The sequence below is a fragment of the Papio anubis genome, chromosome 15 (assembly GCF_008728515.1).
Source record: "Papio anubis isolate 15944 chromosome 15, Panubis1.0, whole genome shotgun sequence".
NCBI classification, from domain to species: Eukaryota; Metazoa; Chordata; class Mammalia; order Primates; family Cercopithecidae; genus Papio; species Papio anubis.
In genome coordinates this window covers 79,976,842-79,997,615 of record NC_044990.1, presented here as the reverse complement: position 1 = coordinate 79,997,615, position 20,774 = coordinate 79,976,842, and the positions used below count along the sequence as shown (strand labels likewise).

The following is a 20,774-nucleotide window of genomic DNA, read 5'->3' as shown; positions in this document are numbered from 1 at the left end:
TCTTACTTGGTAGTAATACAGTTTTCAGGACTATTAGTTAGAAAAACCTCAGTTAATTAAAAAATATTATGTTTCTTATTTTCCACTGAATTATTTTCTACCATCTCTTAAAAATAAACAAAACTATTAAATTCAGCTTCTGGATTCTTCTTTTCTCTCTGTTCTGCTGAATATAAAAATAGCAAGATGAAAGGCAAGATCAAACACAAGAGGAGAAATAAGGAACATAAATATCCACTGCAAAGGGGAGTCTCTGAAAAATCAACTTGCATGAGATTATCTCTTCCATTTAACAAGGCTCTTTTCCATTCCCTTTAATAATTTCCTTTCACATATGCAGATTATGTCGTTAGCTTAGTAAATGCTCCTTCATCATATGACTGAGAGATTTAATACTGGATTTCACTAGGACCTTCAAGTAGACGACTACTCTGAGCACCTGCACCTTTGGCTGCCTCTATGAGAATACACAATGTCCCAACACAGAGAAATCCAAGTACACCATAAAGATAGATAAAGGATACCAGAAGCGCCCTATTTAATTCTCCCTCGATCCCAGTCTTCTCATATCAGTACTATCCTTAATAACCTCTTAATAAATAACAATTACATTCCTGAGGTGCTCTGAAATGTAGGATGCATATACAGTTTAAGATATAATGAGTACAAAGAAAGCAAATGATAAACTGGTTCTTTTATTTCTACATATAATATTACTATTGTGGGCTATTGCACGGTAATAGAGCATATACAAGCCGTAATAGCAGGCACTGTCAGTTCAAAGCATGCTCAAAGGTGCATGGAAGACTCCCTGGTGGTACGCAGGCTTATTCTTGTCATTTAATGTCCATAACATGACAAAGTCCAGGCCTTTCCTTCTGAAACAATTCACCAATTCATTTATATTTCTCCTCATTTGATGCACACTAAAAGCACAACCATTCCTCTTGGATAAGAAATAGTAAATAAGTTAATTTTACAGGGTCATTTATTTATCATCTTTGGCTACAGTTTATAAAAAACTAGATTTCAAATGGCATAATTCAGTGCATGACTACTCCAGGGTCCTCTAGTACTGGCAGAAATAATGAATCAATCTAGCAGAAAGCTCAGAATGGAATAAATCTGAACCCCACTTGCTTTCTCAAAGTACTACTGGAAGAATACATTGGGGTTCCCTTGTCACCTAAACACTCAGCACATTTCCTGCAGCAGTTAACTCACGATAAGATGGTTAATTAGGCCACAAAGGATTTTGAAATATAATCAGAATCACTATATATGGTATGCTGCTTAACTGAAAATGTTTGAAGGACTTCCCATTTTTTTAAACTTTCTCTTTGCTCCAAATAAATAACCTCTCTGTAAACATGAATAAGAAAGGTAATGATTCAATTGTCCAAAACTACAAAGAGTAAAAAACAGACAGGTTTAAAAAAAAAAAAAAAAGGAAAGGAAACATGTATCATGAAAACTTCTCTGAAAAATAAAACAGGAAATTAAAGATGGGCTTTGCCAATAAAAGGGAAAGATAAATTGTGACTTCATTGAAAAATATCCAGATGGTGAGAGTTTGGCATGCTATTATTCTTTGAAAGTATGTTCCTAGGTAAGGGAATTGAAACAATTCTTAATTCATTAATTAAAGCATGTTAATTGATAAAAATGAGGACATGGTTTCTATTTTCTAGAAGTTACAATATTAAATAATTAGCCTCCATCTATCATTCTTCCTCCATTTCAAACCTTCCCTTATGGGGGTGTATGGTTACGTGTTTAAGGAACTAAAACATAAGCAATACCTCTTAGAACAAGTCTGACAAAAGAAAACCAAAGGGCAAACCGGACAGATAAGAAAAGCACATGGGATTGCAGTATCAAACAAAAGGATGACTTAGACACAAGGACAAATGATGATCAAAGAAGGCAAATACTGAAAACACAAGCCTCTGAATAATAATGCCTGCAGATAAATCATTCGTTTTGATGATTATAGAAGTCAATGAAAGAAGTTTGATAAATGGCAAAAGTTGGTAACACCAACAGCAAAATACATTGAGAAGAGCTAGCAGATTATTTAAATTGTCACTACTAGTGGGTGAAGAAGACTTTTCTTATGCCCCTGGCAGGAGAGCATACCTGTATAATCTATTTTAGATTTTTTTCTTCAAAATATTTTTTACTGTTTTTCATTTAAAACCTATGTATTCCATATCCAAGAAATAATACTAAGAGATTTGTACATGAATCCTGCTGCAAGAATATAAATTATGGCATTTAGAACTTGAATAAGAGAACATATAGATATCTAACAAAAGGAGGATTGATTGAATTATTTTGCTACAACCATATAATGGAATATTATGCAGCCATTTCAATGACTCTGCAGAATTACATGTGTAACAGGAAATATGTTTAATATATATTGTCCAATAAATTGGCATGTAACAAGAACCTGTAAGTTATCCAAAACAACAACCTTGGAGTCAGAGAACATGTATTTTTTTTTTTTTAAACTTGCACCACTGGAATTATGTAAAATGGCAAACTGTTCAGATATCTAATTTCTTTTTCTGCAAAAAGAATAATAATTATACGTCTTCCTACCTCATTGTGTTTTTAGGAAATTTAAAAAAATGTATCAATGTTCTTATTTTACCTGTTGACTAAGTGTACATAAATGCTGTTGATAGAACAGCATAAATACATCACTTATAAAATATATGCATCTTTTTTAGACCTATGTATTACATATCCAAGAATTAATACTAAGAGATGTGAACATGAATCCTGCTCCAAGAATATAAATTATGGTATTTATAAATTATGTATATAATATAAAATATAAATTACGTAAGTATGATTTTTGTTGTGTTTGCTTACCTTGGCTTAACCATATTCCCCACATTTTATATGAGGAATCAATTATCATTCAGGAGTTCTCCTGCAATAACACCTCCCTCCAAAATCTCACTTGTTTAAAACAACAGGAGTTTCTTTCTCACTCACATCATAGGACCTTGGTGGATCAACAGAGATTTCTGCTACCCATCCTCATTCAGAGACCCAGGCTTACGGGTCAGAGACGATCTCAAGCACTGCAAATCCTCATGCCTGAGACAGAATGGCAGATTTTTCACTGCCTCTTATAGCTTCTGCTCAGATGTGATGCAAATTAATTTTACTCACTTATTTTTTTTTAAGCCAAAGTCAAATTCATGCTCAGGAGAACATCGATAATAATAATGATGTATTCTTAAATCAGGAAGAATGTAAAACTAATGTTTAGCCTATCATAAGCCATTACAGTTTTTGAGCAGAACACTAGAAGACTAGATAAAGTGTTTTCCCACCTTTACTCCCAGGAACCGAAATTAGGACGAGTGTCTTTATATCTATATTGGTTACAAGAGATACATCTCATTACATGAAAATATATCTACAGCCAATATGGCATAGAAATCAAGGAATCACAGGATACAGAATGCAAGATATCATATAAGTTATTCTACCTTCAAGACGTAATGATCACACTTAGTCACCACCAACAGAAACTAATAATTTAACTTAATTTCTGATATATTTTATATAAATATATAAATTTATTTTTTATATAAATATATAAATTTTTTATATAAATATATAAAAATATATCAGATATATATATCTGATATATAAAAAATATATAAAATATATAATATATACCAAATTTATATATAAAATATATATTATAGATATATTATATATGTAAATGCATTCATCTGATATATATATTTAAAAATATAATAAATATATCTGATACATATATTTAAAAATATATAATATATACAAAATTTATATATAAAATATATAAAATATAATATATATTATAGATATATAATGTATATGTAAATGCCTTCACCTGGTCCCTGACGAATTTCAGTATACTCTACTAGGATTTTTTTTTTCCCAGCTCGTGAGCTAATGAGGCCCTCAGGCTTGAGAAACTGATGGGTCTTATAATTGCTTTCCTAACTCATGTAACCACAGCTGCAGTTTTCATTCATAAATTGCAAAACGAACTATTTGAAAGTTTTCATACTGGTCACGTGCCTCAAAACATCCAGTGCCAATGAGTTTGCAGATGTAGCACTATGAGAAAGAAAGGGTACCTGACCTTGACCAAAAGCACTCAACTGGCCATCATAACTTCTTGGTTTTCGTTTTCAAAAATCTTACATAGTGTCATGATTTCCCGCGAAATCACTTTGCTCGTGTAAGGAAACTGATAAACTTATTTAGTTTCAAAGTACTTCTAGAGGCTGAAATGAATTATAAATAATTTTTAAAACCATAATTCTATACATTTATTCAATACCTTTTTAATAAAATAAAGTTTAAACATACTCTGCTGCTTAAAAATGGTAGCTAAATAAGTCAGTGAATCTCGAGAAAGGCAGGAAATACGCATGTTTGAGGAAAAACCTAGCGGAGTATATTAAGTCACCAATAATTTTATTTGACTTGTTCTACATATTAAACAATTTAGAGACAAACGAAAAACCATTGGTAAAAGTATATACTTACAGTGATTTTCTCTGTTTGAGAGCTATTTTGTGTGCTTTTCTTATTTTTCCATTATATGGTTTGACATTTTTAACTTCAAAATATGAAAGCATTTGTTAAAAGTATACATTTTGTTCATTTTTTTGTTTTAAAATGTAAGTGCATATCCCTATTGGTTTCTGTCCTGTTTACTTCTACTGGTGACATAACCATTTGGAGTTTAAATAATTTTACTGAATGTGAACTCTTTAACTTAAATAATGTTTTAAGATACCAGACCTCCCTTTGCTGTGTTTACCACTTTAAGATAACAGCAAAAATCACTGTACCTAAAGTTCTCTAACTTAAATGTAACTGAAAAAGATTCCTCAAGATCAAAAATCTGTTTTTGAGATAAAGTCATTTTCTTTCCCTCCCAAGGTTTTCAATTTGAAATGGAATTGTCCCGAGGATTATAATACATTTTTGAAAAGATACACAGATTTTTTTTAAAAGACACTGGTTAGCCTTCCTATGTTCATTTTTTTTTTTTTTTTAACATGGTTGGGCCCAATAGGTAAAGCTTTTTGTAAATGTAAAATAATAATGTAAAATTATTTTTTGCTGTAGATTACAAGTGTTGGTAAATCAGCAGTCTGAGGGATATGAATTTTAATCTTTGTTTCTTTAAAAGCATGATGGCTTATGCAGCACTATAATGACAATATTACAATGCAGATAGAACAATGGTTCCTGTCTGGGGTTACTAATGAAATACAGAGCTAGTCAAAAATATTTCTGAAATTAAAAAATATATATATATTATACCCATATCCTAGTCCTCTACTCTTCTACCTACAACCATGAGGGGAAAATGGATATGAGAAAATACCTATGCTGCAAACAATCTGAGAGACTTTATGGAGTTTTCTTTATAAAGAATACTGTAAAAAATCAAAAAGACAGACAATACCAAGAAATGGCAAAGATGTGGAGAAACTGGAAACTCCACACGCTGCTGGTGGAATGTAAAATGGTATCGCCATTTTGAAGATGGTCCTGCGGTGCCTCAAAAGGTACAACAGAGTCACTCTAAGACCCAGCAATTCCACGCACAGATACAGATTCCAAAGAAATTAAAAGACATGTCCACCCAAAAACTTGCACAGGAATGTTTGTAACAGCATTACTCATAATGGCCAAAAAGTAGAAACCCCATGTCCAAATGCCCATTAACTGATGAAGGGTTAAATAACTGTGGTGTATCCATACGACAGGATATTATGCAGCCATAGAGGAATGAAGGACTGACATATGCTACAACTTTGATAAACCGTGCAAACACTTATGCTAAGTGGAGAAAGCCAGATGCAAGAAGATCACATATTTTATGATTCCATTTGTATGGAATATTCAGAATAGACAAGTTCATAGAGACAGAAAGTCGACTGGTGGTTTCTAGGGGTTCTGGGACAAGAGAATGGGGAGTGGCTGCTATAGGCTAACAGAGTATTTTATGATGATAAACATTTTTTTTTGGAATTGGACAGTGGTAATGGCTGTGTAATTATGCTAATATATTAAAACACTGAGTGGTATGTGAATTTTATGGTATGTGAACTATATCCCTATTAAAAATACATTTTAAAAAAATGCAAGGTAAAATTAAATTTCTGATCTAATGTTCAAGTGAAGAAACTCTTTCTGTTTCCTCTTTCTTGAACAAAATTGGTAATAGTGTCAATTACGAGTTCTTCAAAAGTATACTTCATATTAACTTCGCTATTGTCATGTGAGAAGTGAAACTGCATTTCTTGTTTTGATAAATCAAGAGGAATGGAACCTGTGTTCTTCTAGATGAATTTGTCCTTCTCCAATTTGTACTGATCTGATACCAAGAACACACCTGAGGCTACATGCCTTCCTTCTAAAATGACAAAAGCTTATTCATAGCTATTTGTTTATACAATGAATTTTCAAAAGCCAACACTGTCCTCAAAATAATGTTACTGGGTTTTATAAATGTCAGTGGACAATTAGATGGTCTCATTCAGAAAGCTTTAAGCAAACGTCTAAACTGTTTCTTTTTTTGATGTCACATTGAACTGAACTGAACTGAAACTGAACATACCTTAAGGCTAAAGTAGACTGACAGTGAGTGAGAGAGAGTGTCTGTGTGCGAAAGATATGTGTAGAGAGAAAGAGAAATATATTTCTCCGTGTACTTTCATTCATGGAGATTGGATTTATTATTAGTTCTAAAAAGACTAATAGCCCCTCATTCAGGGATCTCAGCTGTTTTTTAAATTAAGATGTGTGTGCATTGAATTCATTTGAATCATGATGGAAAGGCCGTGGCAAGCCCTGAGAGACCTGACTTACCCCTCCCAGAGCAAGGCAGATCAGAGCTTCCCTGGCACTTCCTGATGCTCTCCTCAGGCGACAGAGTGCAGGACTGTGGGTGCTCACACTTCTTCCCGTACCAGCCTGCTTTGCAGTCACATCGTCCACAATTACACTGTCCATGACCTTCACGGTGAGAGCGGCAAAAAATAAAAATGTACATGAAGATAATGAGGTCGGAATTAGTTTTCATTCTAACAGCAAATGTCACAAATGAGTCAGGATCTTGATGAATACAATAGAACACATTAAGGCAAAGGCATATTTTTCTCAAATTCTTAAATAACTGATTTACGTGAATTGATCTTGAGGGGTAAAGGAAAGCAACCACTACAGATAAGATAAACAGTTTAGTAAGGCTATAAACTTCAAGCTGTCAAATTCCAGGAGCATGTGATTGTACTGGTCTGCTGGGGCCTTAAAGGAGTATTTGGGCTGGGCACTGTGGCTCACGTCTGTAATCCCAGGACTTTGGGAGGGCAAGGAGGGCAAGGAGGGCAGATCATGAGGTCAGGAGTTCAAGACCAGCCTGATGAACATGGTGAAACCCTGGTCTCTACTAAAAACTACGAAAATTAGCCAGGTGTGGTGGCATGCACCTGTAATCCCAGCTACTCAGGAGGCTGAGGCAAGGAGAATCGCTTGTACTCGGGAGGCTGACATTGCAGTAAGCTGACATCACGCCACTGCATTCCAGCCCGGGTGACAGAGTGAGACTACGTCTCAAAAAAAAAAAAAAAAAAAAAAAAGGAAAAGAAAAGAAAAAAAGGAAAAAAAAAAAGAAAGAAAAACAGAAAGAAGTATTTGGTGGATTTGGCAATTAATTCGCATGGAGGGGAGTCACAGGGAAGGGCAATCAATATACTTTTGAAACAGGATTTTTTTTTTTTTTTGCTCTTTAGACTCTATTTTTTAATATATAAATGTTCCTTTCTCAGTAATTAATGCAATAAGTGAAATTAAAATCAGTATGGATGTAAAAAAATGGACATTAACAGCCAAGTAGACATACTTAACATTTATAGAGCATGTTACAAACAATATCAGAGAGAGTACATATTCTTTTAAGACTTAGGTTTTTCTTAGAGCAGTTTTAGGTACACAGCAAAACTGAGAGATATGCAGAGATGTTCCATATACCTCCTTCTCCCTCACGTGCATAGCCTTCTCCATTACCAACAATCCCCACCAGAGAAGTACGCTTGTTATAACTGATGAGCATACATTGACACATCACCATTACCCAAAGTCAATAGTTTACATTAGGGTCCACTTTTAGTGTACACTGTATGAGTGTGAGTAAACAAATAGTGACATGTATTCACCATTGTAGTATCATACGGAGTAATTTCAGTGCCCTGAAAACCCTCTGTGATCTTCCTAGTCATCTGTCCCTCTCCCACGCCTTTCCCCAATCTCTGGCAACCTGATCTTTTTACTGTCCTCTATAATTTTGCCTTTTCCTCAGTGTTATATAGTTGGAGTTATACAGTATATGTAGTCCTTTCAGTTTTTTTTTTTCAGTTGGTCATATGCATCTAAAATTCCTCTATGGATAAACACACTGTGGTACATCCAAAGAATGGAATATTATTCAGAATAGGATTTTTTTTAAATAAACGATTTAATGTATTGCTATTTATTAAGGTCTCACAATCACAGTCAAATTGGGGGTCACAAACTGACAAAAAGCAAGAAATCTAGAATTCAGAAGAGGTCGCTCTTTTTTCCCCCAGATTTATTGAGGTATAAATGACCAAAAAAATTGTAGATACTTAAAGTATGTAATATGATATTTAGATATGCATATGCATTGTGAAATGATTACCACAACCAAGATAATAAACATATCCATCACCTCACACAGTTACCTTTGTGTGTGTCTATGTACAGTGAGAATATCTAAGATCTACTCTCCTCATATTGCAAGTAGACAGTATTACCAACTCTAGTAACCATGCTGTACATTAGATCTCCAGCATGTATTCATCTTATAACTTTGAAAGTTTGTATGCAAAGTCTCCCCATTTCTCCTACCCCTCAGCCCTGGGCAACCACCCTTCTACTCTGTTTCTAAGAGTTTGACATTTTTAGATTCCATATATGCGTGAGACCGTGAAGTGTTTTTTTGTCTACGTCTGGTTATTTTACTTAACAGAATGTCCTCCAGGTTCATCCATGTTGTGCCAAATGAAAGGATTTCCTTCTTGAGGGACAAATACTATATCATTGGGTACATGTGTGTGTGTATATATATAGATAACAGATTGATGTAAATATATGCATATTATGCATATGCATATCAAATCATGTTACATATATATCTATATATAGATATCTCACGTTTTCTTTACCCACTCATCTTATAACAGACACTTGCGTTGTTTTCATATCTTGGTTATTAGGAATAATGCTCCAGTGACCATGGAGTGCAGACAGCTCTTCAAGACGATGATTTCATTTCCTTTGTACATATATCCAGAAATTCCTAGATTGTATAATTCTTTTTGATTTTTTAAGGAAACTTCATAATATCATCCATAATGGCTGTATCAATTTACATCCTCACCAACAACATGGAAGTTTTCCTTTTCTCCACATCCCTGCCAACATTTATCTTTTGACTATTTGATAACAGCCATTCTAACAGGTGTGATGTCATATATCATTGTGGTTTTGATTTGCATTTCCCTCATTAGTGATGTTAAGCACTTTTTCATATACCCACTGGCCATTTGCATATCTTCTTTGGAAAAATGTCTATGCCGGTCATTTGCCCATTTTTTAAAATCTGGTTATTTGACGTTTTTGCTATTGAGTTGTATGAGTTAGACACAGTTTCAACGTTTGTCCTCTCCAAATCTCATGTGGAAATGTATTCCCCAATACTGGAGATGGGGCCTGGTGGGAGGTGTTTGGACTATGGGAGCAGATCCCTCATGAATGGCTAAATGTTGTCCTTTTGGTGATGAGGGAGTTCTTGCTCTGGTAATTAACATGAGATCTGGTTGTTTAAAAGAGCGTCCCACCTTCTCTCAACCTCTTTTGTTCGCTCTGTCTTCCTCTCTCTCGCCATGTGATGCACTAGCTCTGCCTCCACTTTCAGCCATGATTAGAAGCTTCCTGAGACCTCACCAGGAACAAAAGCTGGTGCCATGCTTCCTGTACAGGCTGCAGAAACGTGAGCCAAAATAGACCTGTTTTTGGTTTTTGGTTTTGGTTACTGATTTATTTATTTTTTTGAGACAGAGTCTCACTCTATTGCCCAGGCTAGAGTGCAGTGGCACGACCTTGGCTCACTGCAACCTCCATCTCCCAGGTTCAAGTGATTCTCATGTCTCACCCTTCCCAGTAGCTGGGACTATAGGTGTGTGTCAACATGCCTGGCTAGTTTTTGTACTTTTAGTAGAGATGGGGTTTTACCATGTTGGCCAAACTTGTCTATAACTCCTTTCCTCAACTGATTTGCCCACCTCGGCCTCCCAAAGTGCTGGGATTACATGCATGAGCCACCATGTGCCTGGCCCAAAATAAATTTATTTTCTTTATAAATTACCCAGCCTCAGGTATTTCTTTGTAGCAATGCAAAAATGGACTAGAACTCATATATTTTGAATATTAACCCCTTATTGGATATATGGTTTGCAAATATTTTCTCTCATTCCAGAAGTTGCCTTTTCATTTTTGTTGTTTCCTTTGCTGCTGTAGAAATCTTTTAGTTCAATGCAGTCCCACTCATTTCTTTTTGCTTTTGTCATCTGTGTTCTGGTGTTACATCCAAAAAAATCATTGCCAAGACCAGCGGCATGGAGCTTTTCTCCTATGTTTCTTCGAGTAGTTTTAAAATTTCAGGTTTTACATATAAGTCGTTAATCCATTTTGAGTTGATTTTTATACACAGTATAAGACTAATTTCTTTCTTCTGCATGTGGACATCCAGTTGTCCCAACAGCATTTATCAAATAAACTGTCTTTTCCCTATTCTGTGTTCTTGTCATCTTTGTCTAAAGTCAATTGGCTATAAATGTATGGGTTTATTTCTATGCTGTCTATTCTGTTTCATTGGTCTATGTATCTGTTCCTATGTTAGTACCAATTACTATAGTTTTGTAATATAATTTGAAATCAAGAGCTATGGTGCCTTCAGCTTTGTTCTTGCTGAAGACTGCTTTAGTCATTTGGGGTATATTGTGGTTCCATGTGAATTTTAAGTTTTTTTGTTATTACTATGAAAAATGCCACGAGAGTTTAAAAATTATTATATGTACATATTTATGGGGTAGAATTACATGTTTTGATACATATATAGGTTGTATTATGATCAAATTAGGGTATTTCACATGACCATCACCTTATGCATCTATCATTTGTGGTAAGGGCATTCAAAAGCTTCCCTAATTATTTTCTAATTGTAATATGCCATGTCTTACTGTTAACTGTCCTCACCCTACTGTGTAATAGAAGTTGAACTTATTCCCGCTATCTGATTGTAACTTGGACCACAGACCAACCTTTCCCCATCCTCCCATCCTCCTCCTCCCGTCTCTGGTAACCACATTTTAAACTCTCTGCTTCTGTGATCCCAATTTTATTTTTAGATTCCAATTTTTTAGTTTTTGAAATAAGCTCTTTCTGTGTCTTATTTCACCTAACATGACGACCTCCAGTTGCATTCATATTGTTGCAAATGACAGGACTTCTTTTTTTAATGGTAGAATTATCCATTCTGTATATATACCACACTTTTTTATCTATTCATCTGTTAATGGCCACTTGTGATTCCATATCTTGACTACTGTAAATAGCGCTGCAATAAATAAAGAAGTACAGATAAATCTTTGACATATTGATTTCGCTTCTTTTGGATATATATCTAGTAGTGAAATTATGGAATCATATGCATATTATAGTTCTATTTTTAATTTTTTGAGGAACCTCCATACAGTTTTCTATAGTGTTTGTACTAATTTACATTTTCACCAACAGTGTGTCAGTGTTCTCTTCTCTACCTCCTTGCCAACGTTTGTTTTCTTTTGTCTTTTTTAATTATAATTCTATAATAAAACCGATTCTAACTGGAGTGAAGAGTATCTCACTGTGTTGTTGATTTGCATTTCCCTGGCAATTAGTGATCTTGGTCATATCTTCATATACCTGTTGGACATGTGACTGTCTTCTTTTGAGAAATATTTATTAATGTATTTTGCCTATTTTTACTTGGGATGTTTTCTTGCTGTTAAGTTCCCGATGTATTCGTGATATGAATCCTTTGTCAGATACATAGTTTGCAACTATTTTCTCCCATTATGTAGGTCTATTTGTCATTCTTTTCGTTGTTTCCTTTTTTGATCAAAAGCTTGTCAGTTTGATGTCATTCTATTTATTTTTGTTTTTGTTGCTTATGCTTTTGAGGGCTTAGTTTAAAAATTCTTGCCCACAGTAAAGTACTGTCCTATGTTTTCTTCTAGTAATTTTGTAGCTTTGGGTTTAACATTTAAGACTTTAATGCATTTTCAGTTGATTTTTGTATATCATGAGAAGTAGTGGTTTAGTCTCATTCTTCTGCATATGGATATCCAATTTCTCCAGCACCATTTATCGAAAACATTATCTTTTCTCCAATGTGTATTCTTAGCACTTTTGCTGAAAATCATTGGGTGTCAGTCATTGGACTTTTCACAGAAATTGCAATGAATCTGTAGATCACCTTAGGTAGTGCGAACATTTTGACAATATTTATTTTTCTGATCCATGAACATGAGATATCTTTCCATTTATTTGTGTCTTCAATTTCTCTCATCAATGTTTCATATTTTTTGGTGCAATAATCTTTCACATCCTTGGTTAATTTTATTCCTAAGTATATTATTTTTGACACAACCGCAGATGAGATTGTTTTCTTAATTTCTATGTTGCTTACTTCACTAAAGCAAAATGTTATCTTATGGAGTCTCCATACTTTATTTTCACACACTTTTAAGCAAATACTAAATGTTTAGCCTAGAGATCCTTAGAGTAAAACCGGTAACCTACATGGAGTTTACAATCCTTGAAGATTAGCCTAGTGTATACAAAAGGGGTCAGAAAAGACATTAAATTTTTTGACACATGAATATACAGTTTGCAAAGAATTCTGAAAAACAGTGGCATGGTTTAGCAAAAATCGACCTACATTATCAATAAAATAATGGGTTCAAATCCTGGTTCTGCTTCCTACAAAGTGGGGCTGGTCAAACGACCACCTCTGAGTTTCAGTTTCTTCATTTTAAAAAGGAAGAAAATATATTATCAATCCACATTTATTGGGAAGTATATTAAATAGTTTAAATGCTACATAAAAGGGAGCTACTATTACTTGTATTCATCAGATCCCACATTATAAGCAGGTAGAGGAAAGCACAGTTTCAATGAGCTTTCTGTAATTCCTAATAAACATGAAGCTACTCATCACTGCAGATGCAGAACAAAGTAGATTTCTATAATTGCTGCAAAAATGCATGAAGAATTTTAAAAGTGGAATTACACTCTTTAGAAGTACATATAAATGTTAATGGATGAAAATGCAGACTATCTTTAGCATCTGATATTAATGTATATCATCCAATATGAAAATTGGCCTCCAGTGAAGACTAGTCCCTTTTACTAATATTCCTTGAGGTTTGTGGTTCCATCTTCTGAATTTGAAGAAACTGGACAATACACATATGTGGAAGCTTTTCACCATTTAACTAATTTTTATTTTTAAAAAATCACAAAATCATAAATCAAAGTGGAATGAGACATTAGGGATCACTGAATTTAAATCTCTTATTTAACTCCAAATTCAGTTCAATTCAGATGCTCATTTGCTGATCATCTGTATGTAACAGAGTCTATTTGACAAATTGTTGCCATAATTATCTACTCTAGACCTCAGTTGGAAGGAAAAGAAAATTGTTATTATTAATAAACATACATGACATACAAATATGATTATTTAGACCTTACATTATGGGAATTTTTGTAACAGTTTATGCTTATTAACAATTATATTTCACATGTTGTTGGGTTCTATGGCTTTTGCCATTCATTCACCTCAGTTTAAGAAGTTCCCATTGGGTGTGGTGACTCAAGCCCATAATCCTAGCACTTTGGAAGGCCGAGGTGGGTGGATAACCTGAGGTCAGGTGTTCAATACCAGCCTGGCCAACATGGTGAAACCCCATCTCTACTAAAAATACAAAAATTAGCTGGGCGTGGTGGCACATGCCTGTAGTTCCAGCTACTTAGGAGGCTAGGCAGGAGAATCGCTTGAACCCAGGAGGCGGAGGTTGTAGTGAGCTGAAACCGTGCCACAGTACTCCAGCCTGTATGACACAGGGAAACTCCATCTCAAAACAAAAATAAACAAACAAACAAAAAACAAGGAAGTTCCTATCTTTCTTTATTTTCAGCCCTCAGGTAAGGTTAAGGACAAACATTGCAAACAGATCTGCATTGGAAATGCATATATAAATAATGATTTTAACACATATATCTTTAACATTTAAAGTGCAGTCAATTCTGTTGTTTCATAGGAGCCAATGGCTTTGAAATTCTTGGGGACAAGTGGTTTTATTTCAGAGACAGTTATATCTGTTGTGAGGAAACTGGGCAAAGTACAGAACATGCTGACATTTGTGAGAGACTTGTTGACACTGGAACAATAACATCGCTTGTTGACACTTTAACAATAACATTGAAAACCAGATTGAAGAGGGAGAAAAACTTTCTCTACTCTTGAAAGTTTAATGGCTGTGAAGGTTAGAACAATACATCTAGCAGATGCAGACCCCGGGAAATCCCTAACTACCCAACAGAATGTCCCTGCCACTACAGCCCACCTGAATTCACACGCAGTAATTCCCCCACAGGAGGATTCCCTCCGTGGAGAGGGAGAATAAAGTAGAAACCTTGGGGGCAAAGGCAGGTACAGAGGGAGACCCATGACTGAAGGGAGAACGTTCTTAAGTTGCATAGTTGGAATCCATGTTCAAAAGCAACCATTATTCTCTATCTGAAGTCCATTCACATGTTGACATCAATTAAAAAAAGAGGGCAGAATAAAACTAATCCTAAAGACAGAAGTTATTCAAAAGAGATTTTTAAAGTTAGAATCCCATCCAATTAGTAACAAAAGTCAGATTAGTTGTGGAAGCCTTAATACATTTTTTTAAGTTCAGATGCTCTAGACCTGCAGGAAGAAATCATTGTCAGTCTTTTACCTTTATTCTCTCATATGCACGTTCTGTTTTCTTATCATTTTATTTTTCTTGGTCAGTTTTTAATTCTCTAAACCTTTTTCCCCTTACATAATTCTATTATTGCAGACTTATTTTTATATCCCATTGCTATTTCTGATGCTCTTCTACAAATATAAGGGGGAAATAGAGCCTATAAGCTCTCACACCTCTTTTCCTGTGTACTTAATGCAGCATCATGAACATTCTCCAGGATCATGCTTCTAACTGCATGCTTCACCTCCAGGCACTGCCAACTATAGCAAAGCTTGGAAGAATATATGTGTATCCTTACTTTGACATGTGTGTGATGACTCCTTAATAGCCTTCTCAATAACACACCTGCAGCCAATTGCTTGCACACTGGGATGAATTTAAGAGATTGTGTCATTGCTGCGATTGGCTGAAGGATAAAAGACCTTAGCCCTAAACAGGAAAATATCAAAGTGGGAGAATATTGTTTAGTTCAAGATGGCCAATGTTCCTCCTCAAATCATCCCCTGATATGTCTTCTATGCTATACCACCAGGATTTGATATCAATTGAACAAGTTCAAGCTGAGGAAAGAAGAGGCATTTAAATATGAGTGACATACGTAAGCCATCCATAAAGAATGAAGCTCCTGAAAGTCAGTGAATGTATGGTAACCAGTTTAAGTGACAAAATAGTGGCACAGAAAGTGTTTGATGGTTTTATTGTTTGGGGAGAGTAGAACTGGTTTTATTGTTTGGGTAAAGTAGAATTTTCTAAATAAGATATCTCACTGTATTTCATAGAAGAAGCAAGCCTAAAAGTGCATGGATAAAGTTTCTATAATTCTAGCCTACTATAATAAAAAATAGTATTGATAATAGTATTGCCTAATTTAAATGTTTATTACAGATTAATTGACAGAAGTTAAAACGTAAACATAACTTTTGCTTTTTCAGTAATAAAAATTATATCCTACATATTTCAAGAAGTTAGTCATGTGCTTTCAAAATATATTTTAGAATATTAGAGATATCACTTTAAGTGAAACTGTATATGTCCTATAACATCCTTCATGATATTTAATTGGTAGAGTTTAAAAATCACTTAGAAATGTCAGGTATTGGTACCAGATTCTCAGGCAGGTATTGGGCTTTTCAGATAAGACAGAAAATTATAAAACAAAATTGCAACTTTTCTTGTGAAGTTACCAGTTTCTCAATTCCAATTTTAAAAGTTATGCCAAAGAAGGAATCATTTGGTAAAGTCAAGAAGATGAAAATGTTGGGTTTTGCTATATAGAAGAGTTTAAAGATAATGACATCTATTTAGCATGAAAACCCTTTCGACTGCCAGAACTTACATCAGGGTTTTTTCTTTTTTTTTTTTCTTTTTTTTTTTTAATAGACAAATCGTGAAAAGGTCATAAAAGAAGAAATCAGGAGACTTGTGTCCTTCATCTAGATGTGCCACTATCTTTTCTGGGCCTTATCTCAAATTGCTTTATCTTTCAAATGAAAGAACTAAAAGAAGATAAATTTGTCGCACGGGTCTGAAATGCGATGCTTCCATGCTAGTTTGTCAAATTTATGTGTATGTTAAGCCTGCAGGTTTTAGTTTCATTACTTCTAACCAGTATTCCTTTAAACTGTGTAGGTAGAAGATCATGAAATAGAGATGAAAGATTCAGAGTGGTGCTGTTTGTCCCTGATATCAAACATCAGAAGAATTCAAATAAGAGAAATGCTATCTAAAGACCTCTCTGTATGTATATACACATGACACACACACACACACACACATCCCAATGGCAGAACAATACGGTGCTTGGTGTTGGTATAATCTACCTACCATAAAAATGACTGTAGCCCAAAATACCCATATGAAAAGGAAGATTTGCAGCAAAAGCAGCCACCAAAGTGGCCCGAAGACCATGCTGGGAAGGCAGGAGTTATTAAGGCTCTCAGGCCGTTACAGGAAAAGGTGTTAACCAAACCTTTTCTTGTTTATTTGTAACTATTGTGTTCTTTGGAGTTATGCTATCCAAACTTCAGAAACAGGTGCAGGCATTTCAGGACAAGTGTAGTTGCATCTATTCCAGACAAACACTTCTCTGTTTTAGAGGATACTTCTTTCTTTTTAAAGGATCAAAAAATGCGCGTGAATTTGAATCTGATGTTAACAAGCCTGTTAACATGCTTCCAAAGTAACATGAAGACAATCAATAGGGAAAAGCCTTGGGGAATAACTTAGTGCTTGCTATTTTTTTAAATTCAATATATTAATGTTTCCTTTCAAGAAAATGCAGTCTGAATATACTTAATCATTTCCTTTAGTTTCTTTTCTTAATGCTTTGGCAATCCACAGTGACAAATTTCGCCACATAATACGGTTCTATCAAAAGATTCCATTTTCCAAACTAATGTAACCCTAAGCCAAAACTTTCCTTATATTTTCATAATTTTCTTAGGCAGGGGAAGCTGAATGATAAAGTTTAAGGTCACATTGCAGCGTATTTTTTCAGTTAAGGGATTTGGGGAAATAGACCTGAGTGGCAAGCAGCCATTAGGAATAAAGCAGTTATATTAGAATCAGAAAGTAAATTGAGTGTAACAAAGAGGACAGTCGGGACACATCAGGATGCCTGTTCATGCCCTGATCATTTCAGTCACACTCAAATTGGGTCAACAGTATTATCTTTGAGGGGTGCATGTATGTGTGTAGTAAAACAGTCATGTTGGTGTATGGGCGAATGAACATACAAAAACACAGGTATTTTGTGGATGATGAACAACAGATCGGATTAAAAGAAGTAAATAAAATTTATTTATTTGGTGGGTGCAGGGACCGTGTTTCAACATATTTGTGTCCCCTATATTCATGATGTGTTAGGCATAAAATATTTACATTTAAATGCATTATTGAATAGATAAATGGAAATAATGTGAATGAATGAATAAAATGGGAATGTCAATTAAAAGAGCTAACTTAAACTAATCCTTCCAGAGATTTCCTTGGACTCAACTAAGACCAATACTCTCAGGATGGCAAGAATAGGAGCTAAAAATAAAACTTCATTTCATCCGAGCCTTATTATACTCTAGTCTTGCATGAATGACTAGAGAATATTGATGTCATTGGGTTACTTCTGTCTCATAACACAAAGGTATTAACATGCTCAATAATCAACTATATGGCACTCTTCTTACACTGCAACTTAGACTGGTAATTAGGAAAAATTTAAAGACTAATAATTCTCTAAGCGTAATACCATATAGCATATAGAATTCTACAGATTCTGTAAGAATGATAAAATACTCCAGAGATTGATGTCTGCTACAGATCATAATGATGTTCAGAGAAGCTTAGTTTCATTTAAAAAAAAAAAATCTGAGTACCCAGAGCACAGTTCTTCCTCAGAAAAATAAAGTAAAATTGGAGAATTGTATTTGCATCACCTGGAGATTAAGTTACATGAGTAGTCAGGCTATATGTGTTTACAGATGACACTTTAATGGCAGTATGAACTTTATCAGGTTACTTAATTTCTCTGAACGTATTTTCTCCTCTGCTAAACTATAGACAGTAATGCCTCCCTGTCTGAGTTAGTGTGTAAATAAAGAACTCAGTAACGGTCCAATAGAGGAGGGTATCTGTAAATATGAGTTTTTTCTTCTTTCCTCAATTCCTCATTCTCAGTGTGGGAGCCAAGCTGTGGAAAGCTGGCCACGTTCAATTCACTTCAACCAGTGGATCATAAAATCACAATAATAGATTGATGTCTTCTTGTCCAAACTACAGTCAACTGTGCCATCACCTCTTCCTACCCCTACCTGTGCATACCCACTGGGTGGAGTCTCATAGGGTACGAAAGAAATGAAAATGTGAGAAAAAAGAAAACAGGGAAGAGGGATTGAAGGGGAATAGCGTGAGGTGGAATATTAGATTCCAGGGCAGCCTCCTTAATGACAGTTCACCTGCTCAGCCTAGAGTAAGCACTCCAAGACTAAATGACTCACTGCAGGAATTGCACACAAGCTTACACAAGGATTAAAGAGTCAATTCAGGAGTCATCACCCATCTGCACCCCATGACCCCACTCCCTCACAGTGAGATGCACTGGCTCATAGGGCCCTGAATTATCACTGTAATGCAGTTAGTTTGAATTTTTCAACCCAGTCCAAAATCAGGATCAACATCAGAATTATGGATTTCACAAGAAAGTGAATACTCATGGGAAAAAGGGGCTCCAAATCAGCAAGTCACACACTTACAATTTTAACATATAGCCTTTTATATGCCTCCCTTATTTTAAAATTGTGTCAATTCACATTTATCTCAAAGGCAATCTCAAAATGACACTGTGGCCTGGCGCGGTGGCTCATGCCTATAATCCCAGCACTTTGAGAGGCTGAGGCGGGCTGATTACGAGGTCAGGAAATTGAGACCATCCTGGCTAACATGGTGAAACCCCATCTCTACTAAAAATACAAAAAAATAGCTGGGCGTGGTGGCGGGCGCCTGTAGTCCCAGCTACTCGGGAGGCTGAGGCAGGAGAATGGCGGGAACCTGGGAGGCGGAGCTTGCAGTGAGCTGAGATAGCGCCACTGCACTCCAGCCTGGGCGATAGAGCGAGACTCCGTCAAAAAAAAAAAAATTACATTGTCAAATGGCATTTCCTGAATGCCAGCATAGTTTTAACTACCAACTCTATGCTTACAACTTGAAATTCTCTTGGTTTAGCCCTGACCCTGACTCACATATTCAACAGGCTTGGAAAAAATATATAAACTTTGGCTTACCCTTTGTCCTCTATGCTGGAGATGTCTAGAAACAAACTTGACAGCTTCCTTCCATATTCCCCATTTCAGTAAATGGCACCAACATTTTCCTAGACACTCAGACTAGAAATCTGATAACGATAGCACTCTACTGCCTAAAACCATCATTAGCTCCTCATTGCCTTTAAAATAAAACCTGGGTCTGCAGGAAGGTTAAAAAAAAAAACCCAGTTCTTGTTTCTTAACCAACTTTACCTTTTACCACATGCTTCCCTACTTGGCATTCTGGTAATTTCAAACTGAGTCTGGTCCCATGCACAGATTCTATCCCTCTGTTCCTTCTGCTTGGAATGCCCCTCTCATCTTTCTTTACCTGCAAACCTATTTTTTTTTTTTTTGGATGAAATCCACATGCATTATGATCCAATAACCTCCTGCAATGCACGAGCCCTACATCGCCACCACTGTGAAGAGCCATATCACCCTAATTAAAATGTCCAAGAGCCCTCTTCCCCACGATTCTCATCATCTCTTTGGAACATAGGCGCCACTCACTAGTCATGAGCTCTTTTATTACCACTGTGTTGACAGCAACGATAATGAAGAACATGAGCATGTATAATGAATAATAGAAAAAATGCCCTCAAGAGAGTAGTGTTCACAAAATGTTTAGGAAATCCTCTGGAGCACAAGACATTATCAGAAGAGGGAAACCCTTCTACAAAGGGAAGATTTAGCAGCAGGCTTTCCCCAGTCAGTCTGGAGAAGGCTTTGAAGTTGCACACTCATAATTAAATGGGGCAGTTCTTTTATCTCCCTTTGCTGGCAAACTTTCAGG

At 35.4% G+C, this 20,774-nt stretch overlaps 1 protein-coding gene across 2 annotated transcripts in view; it reads right to left on the bottom strand.

Annotated features, from left to right (window-relative positions):
* The window catches only part of ITGBL1 (integrin subunit beta like 1), a 251,149-nt gene that overhangs the window by 104,668 nt on the left and 125,707 nt on the right, over positions 1 to 20,774 (bottom strand). For both annotated transcript variants that reach the window (XM_009192181.4, XM_003914046.4), the window contains exon 7: positions 6,907 to 7,053. In XM_009192181.4, coding sequence (XP_009190445.2) covers positions 6,907 to 7,053 — 147 coding nt within the window. The remainder of the gene's footprint in view (positions 1 to 6,906; positions 7,054 to 20,774) is intronic.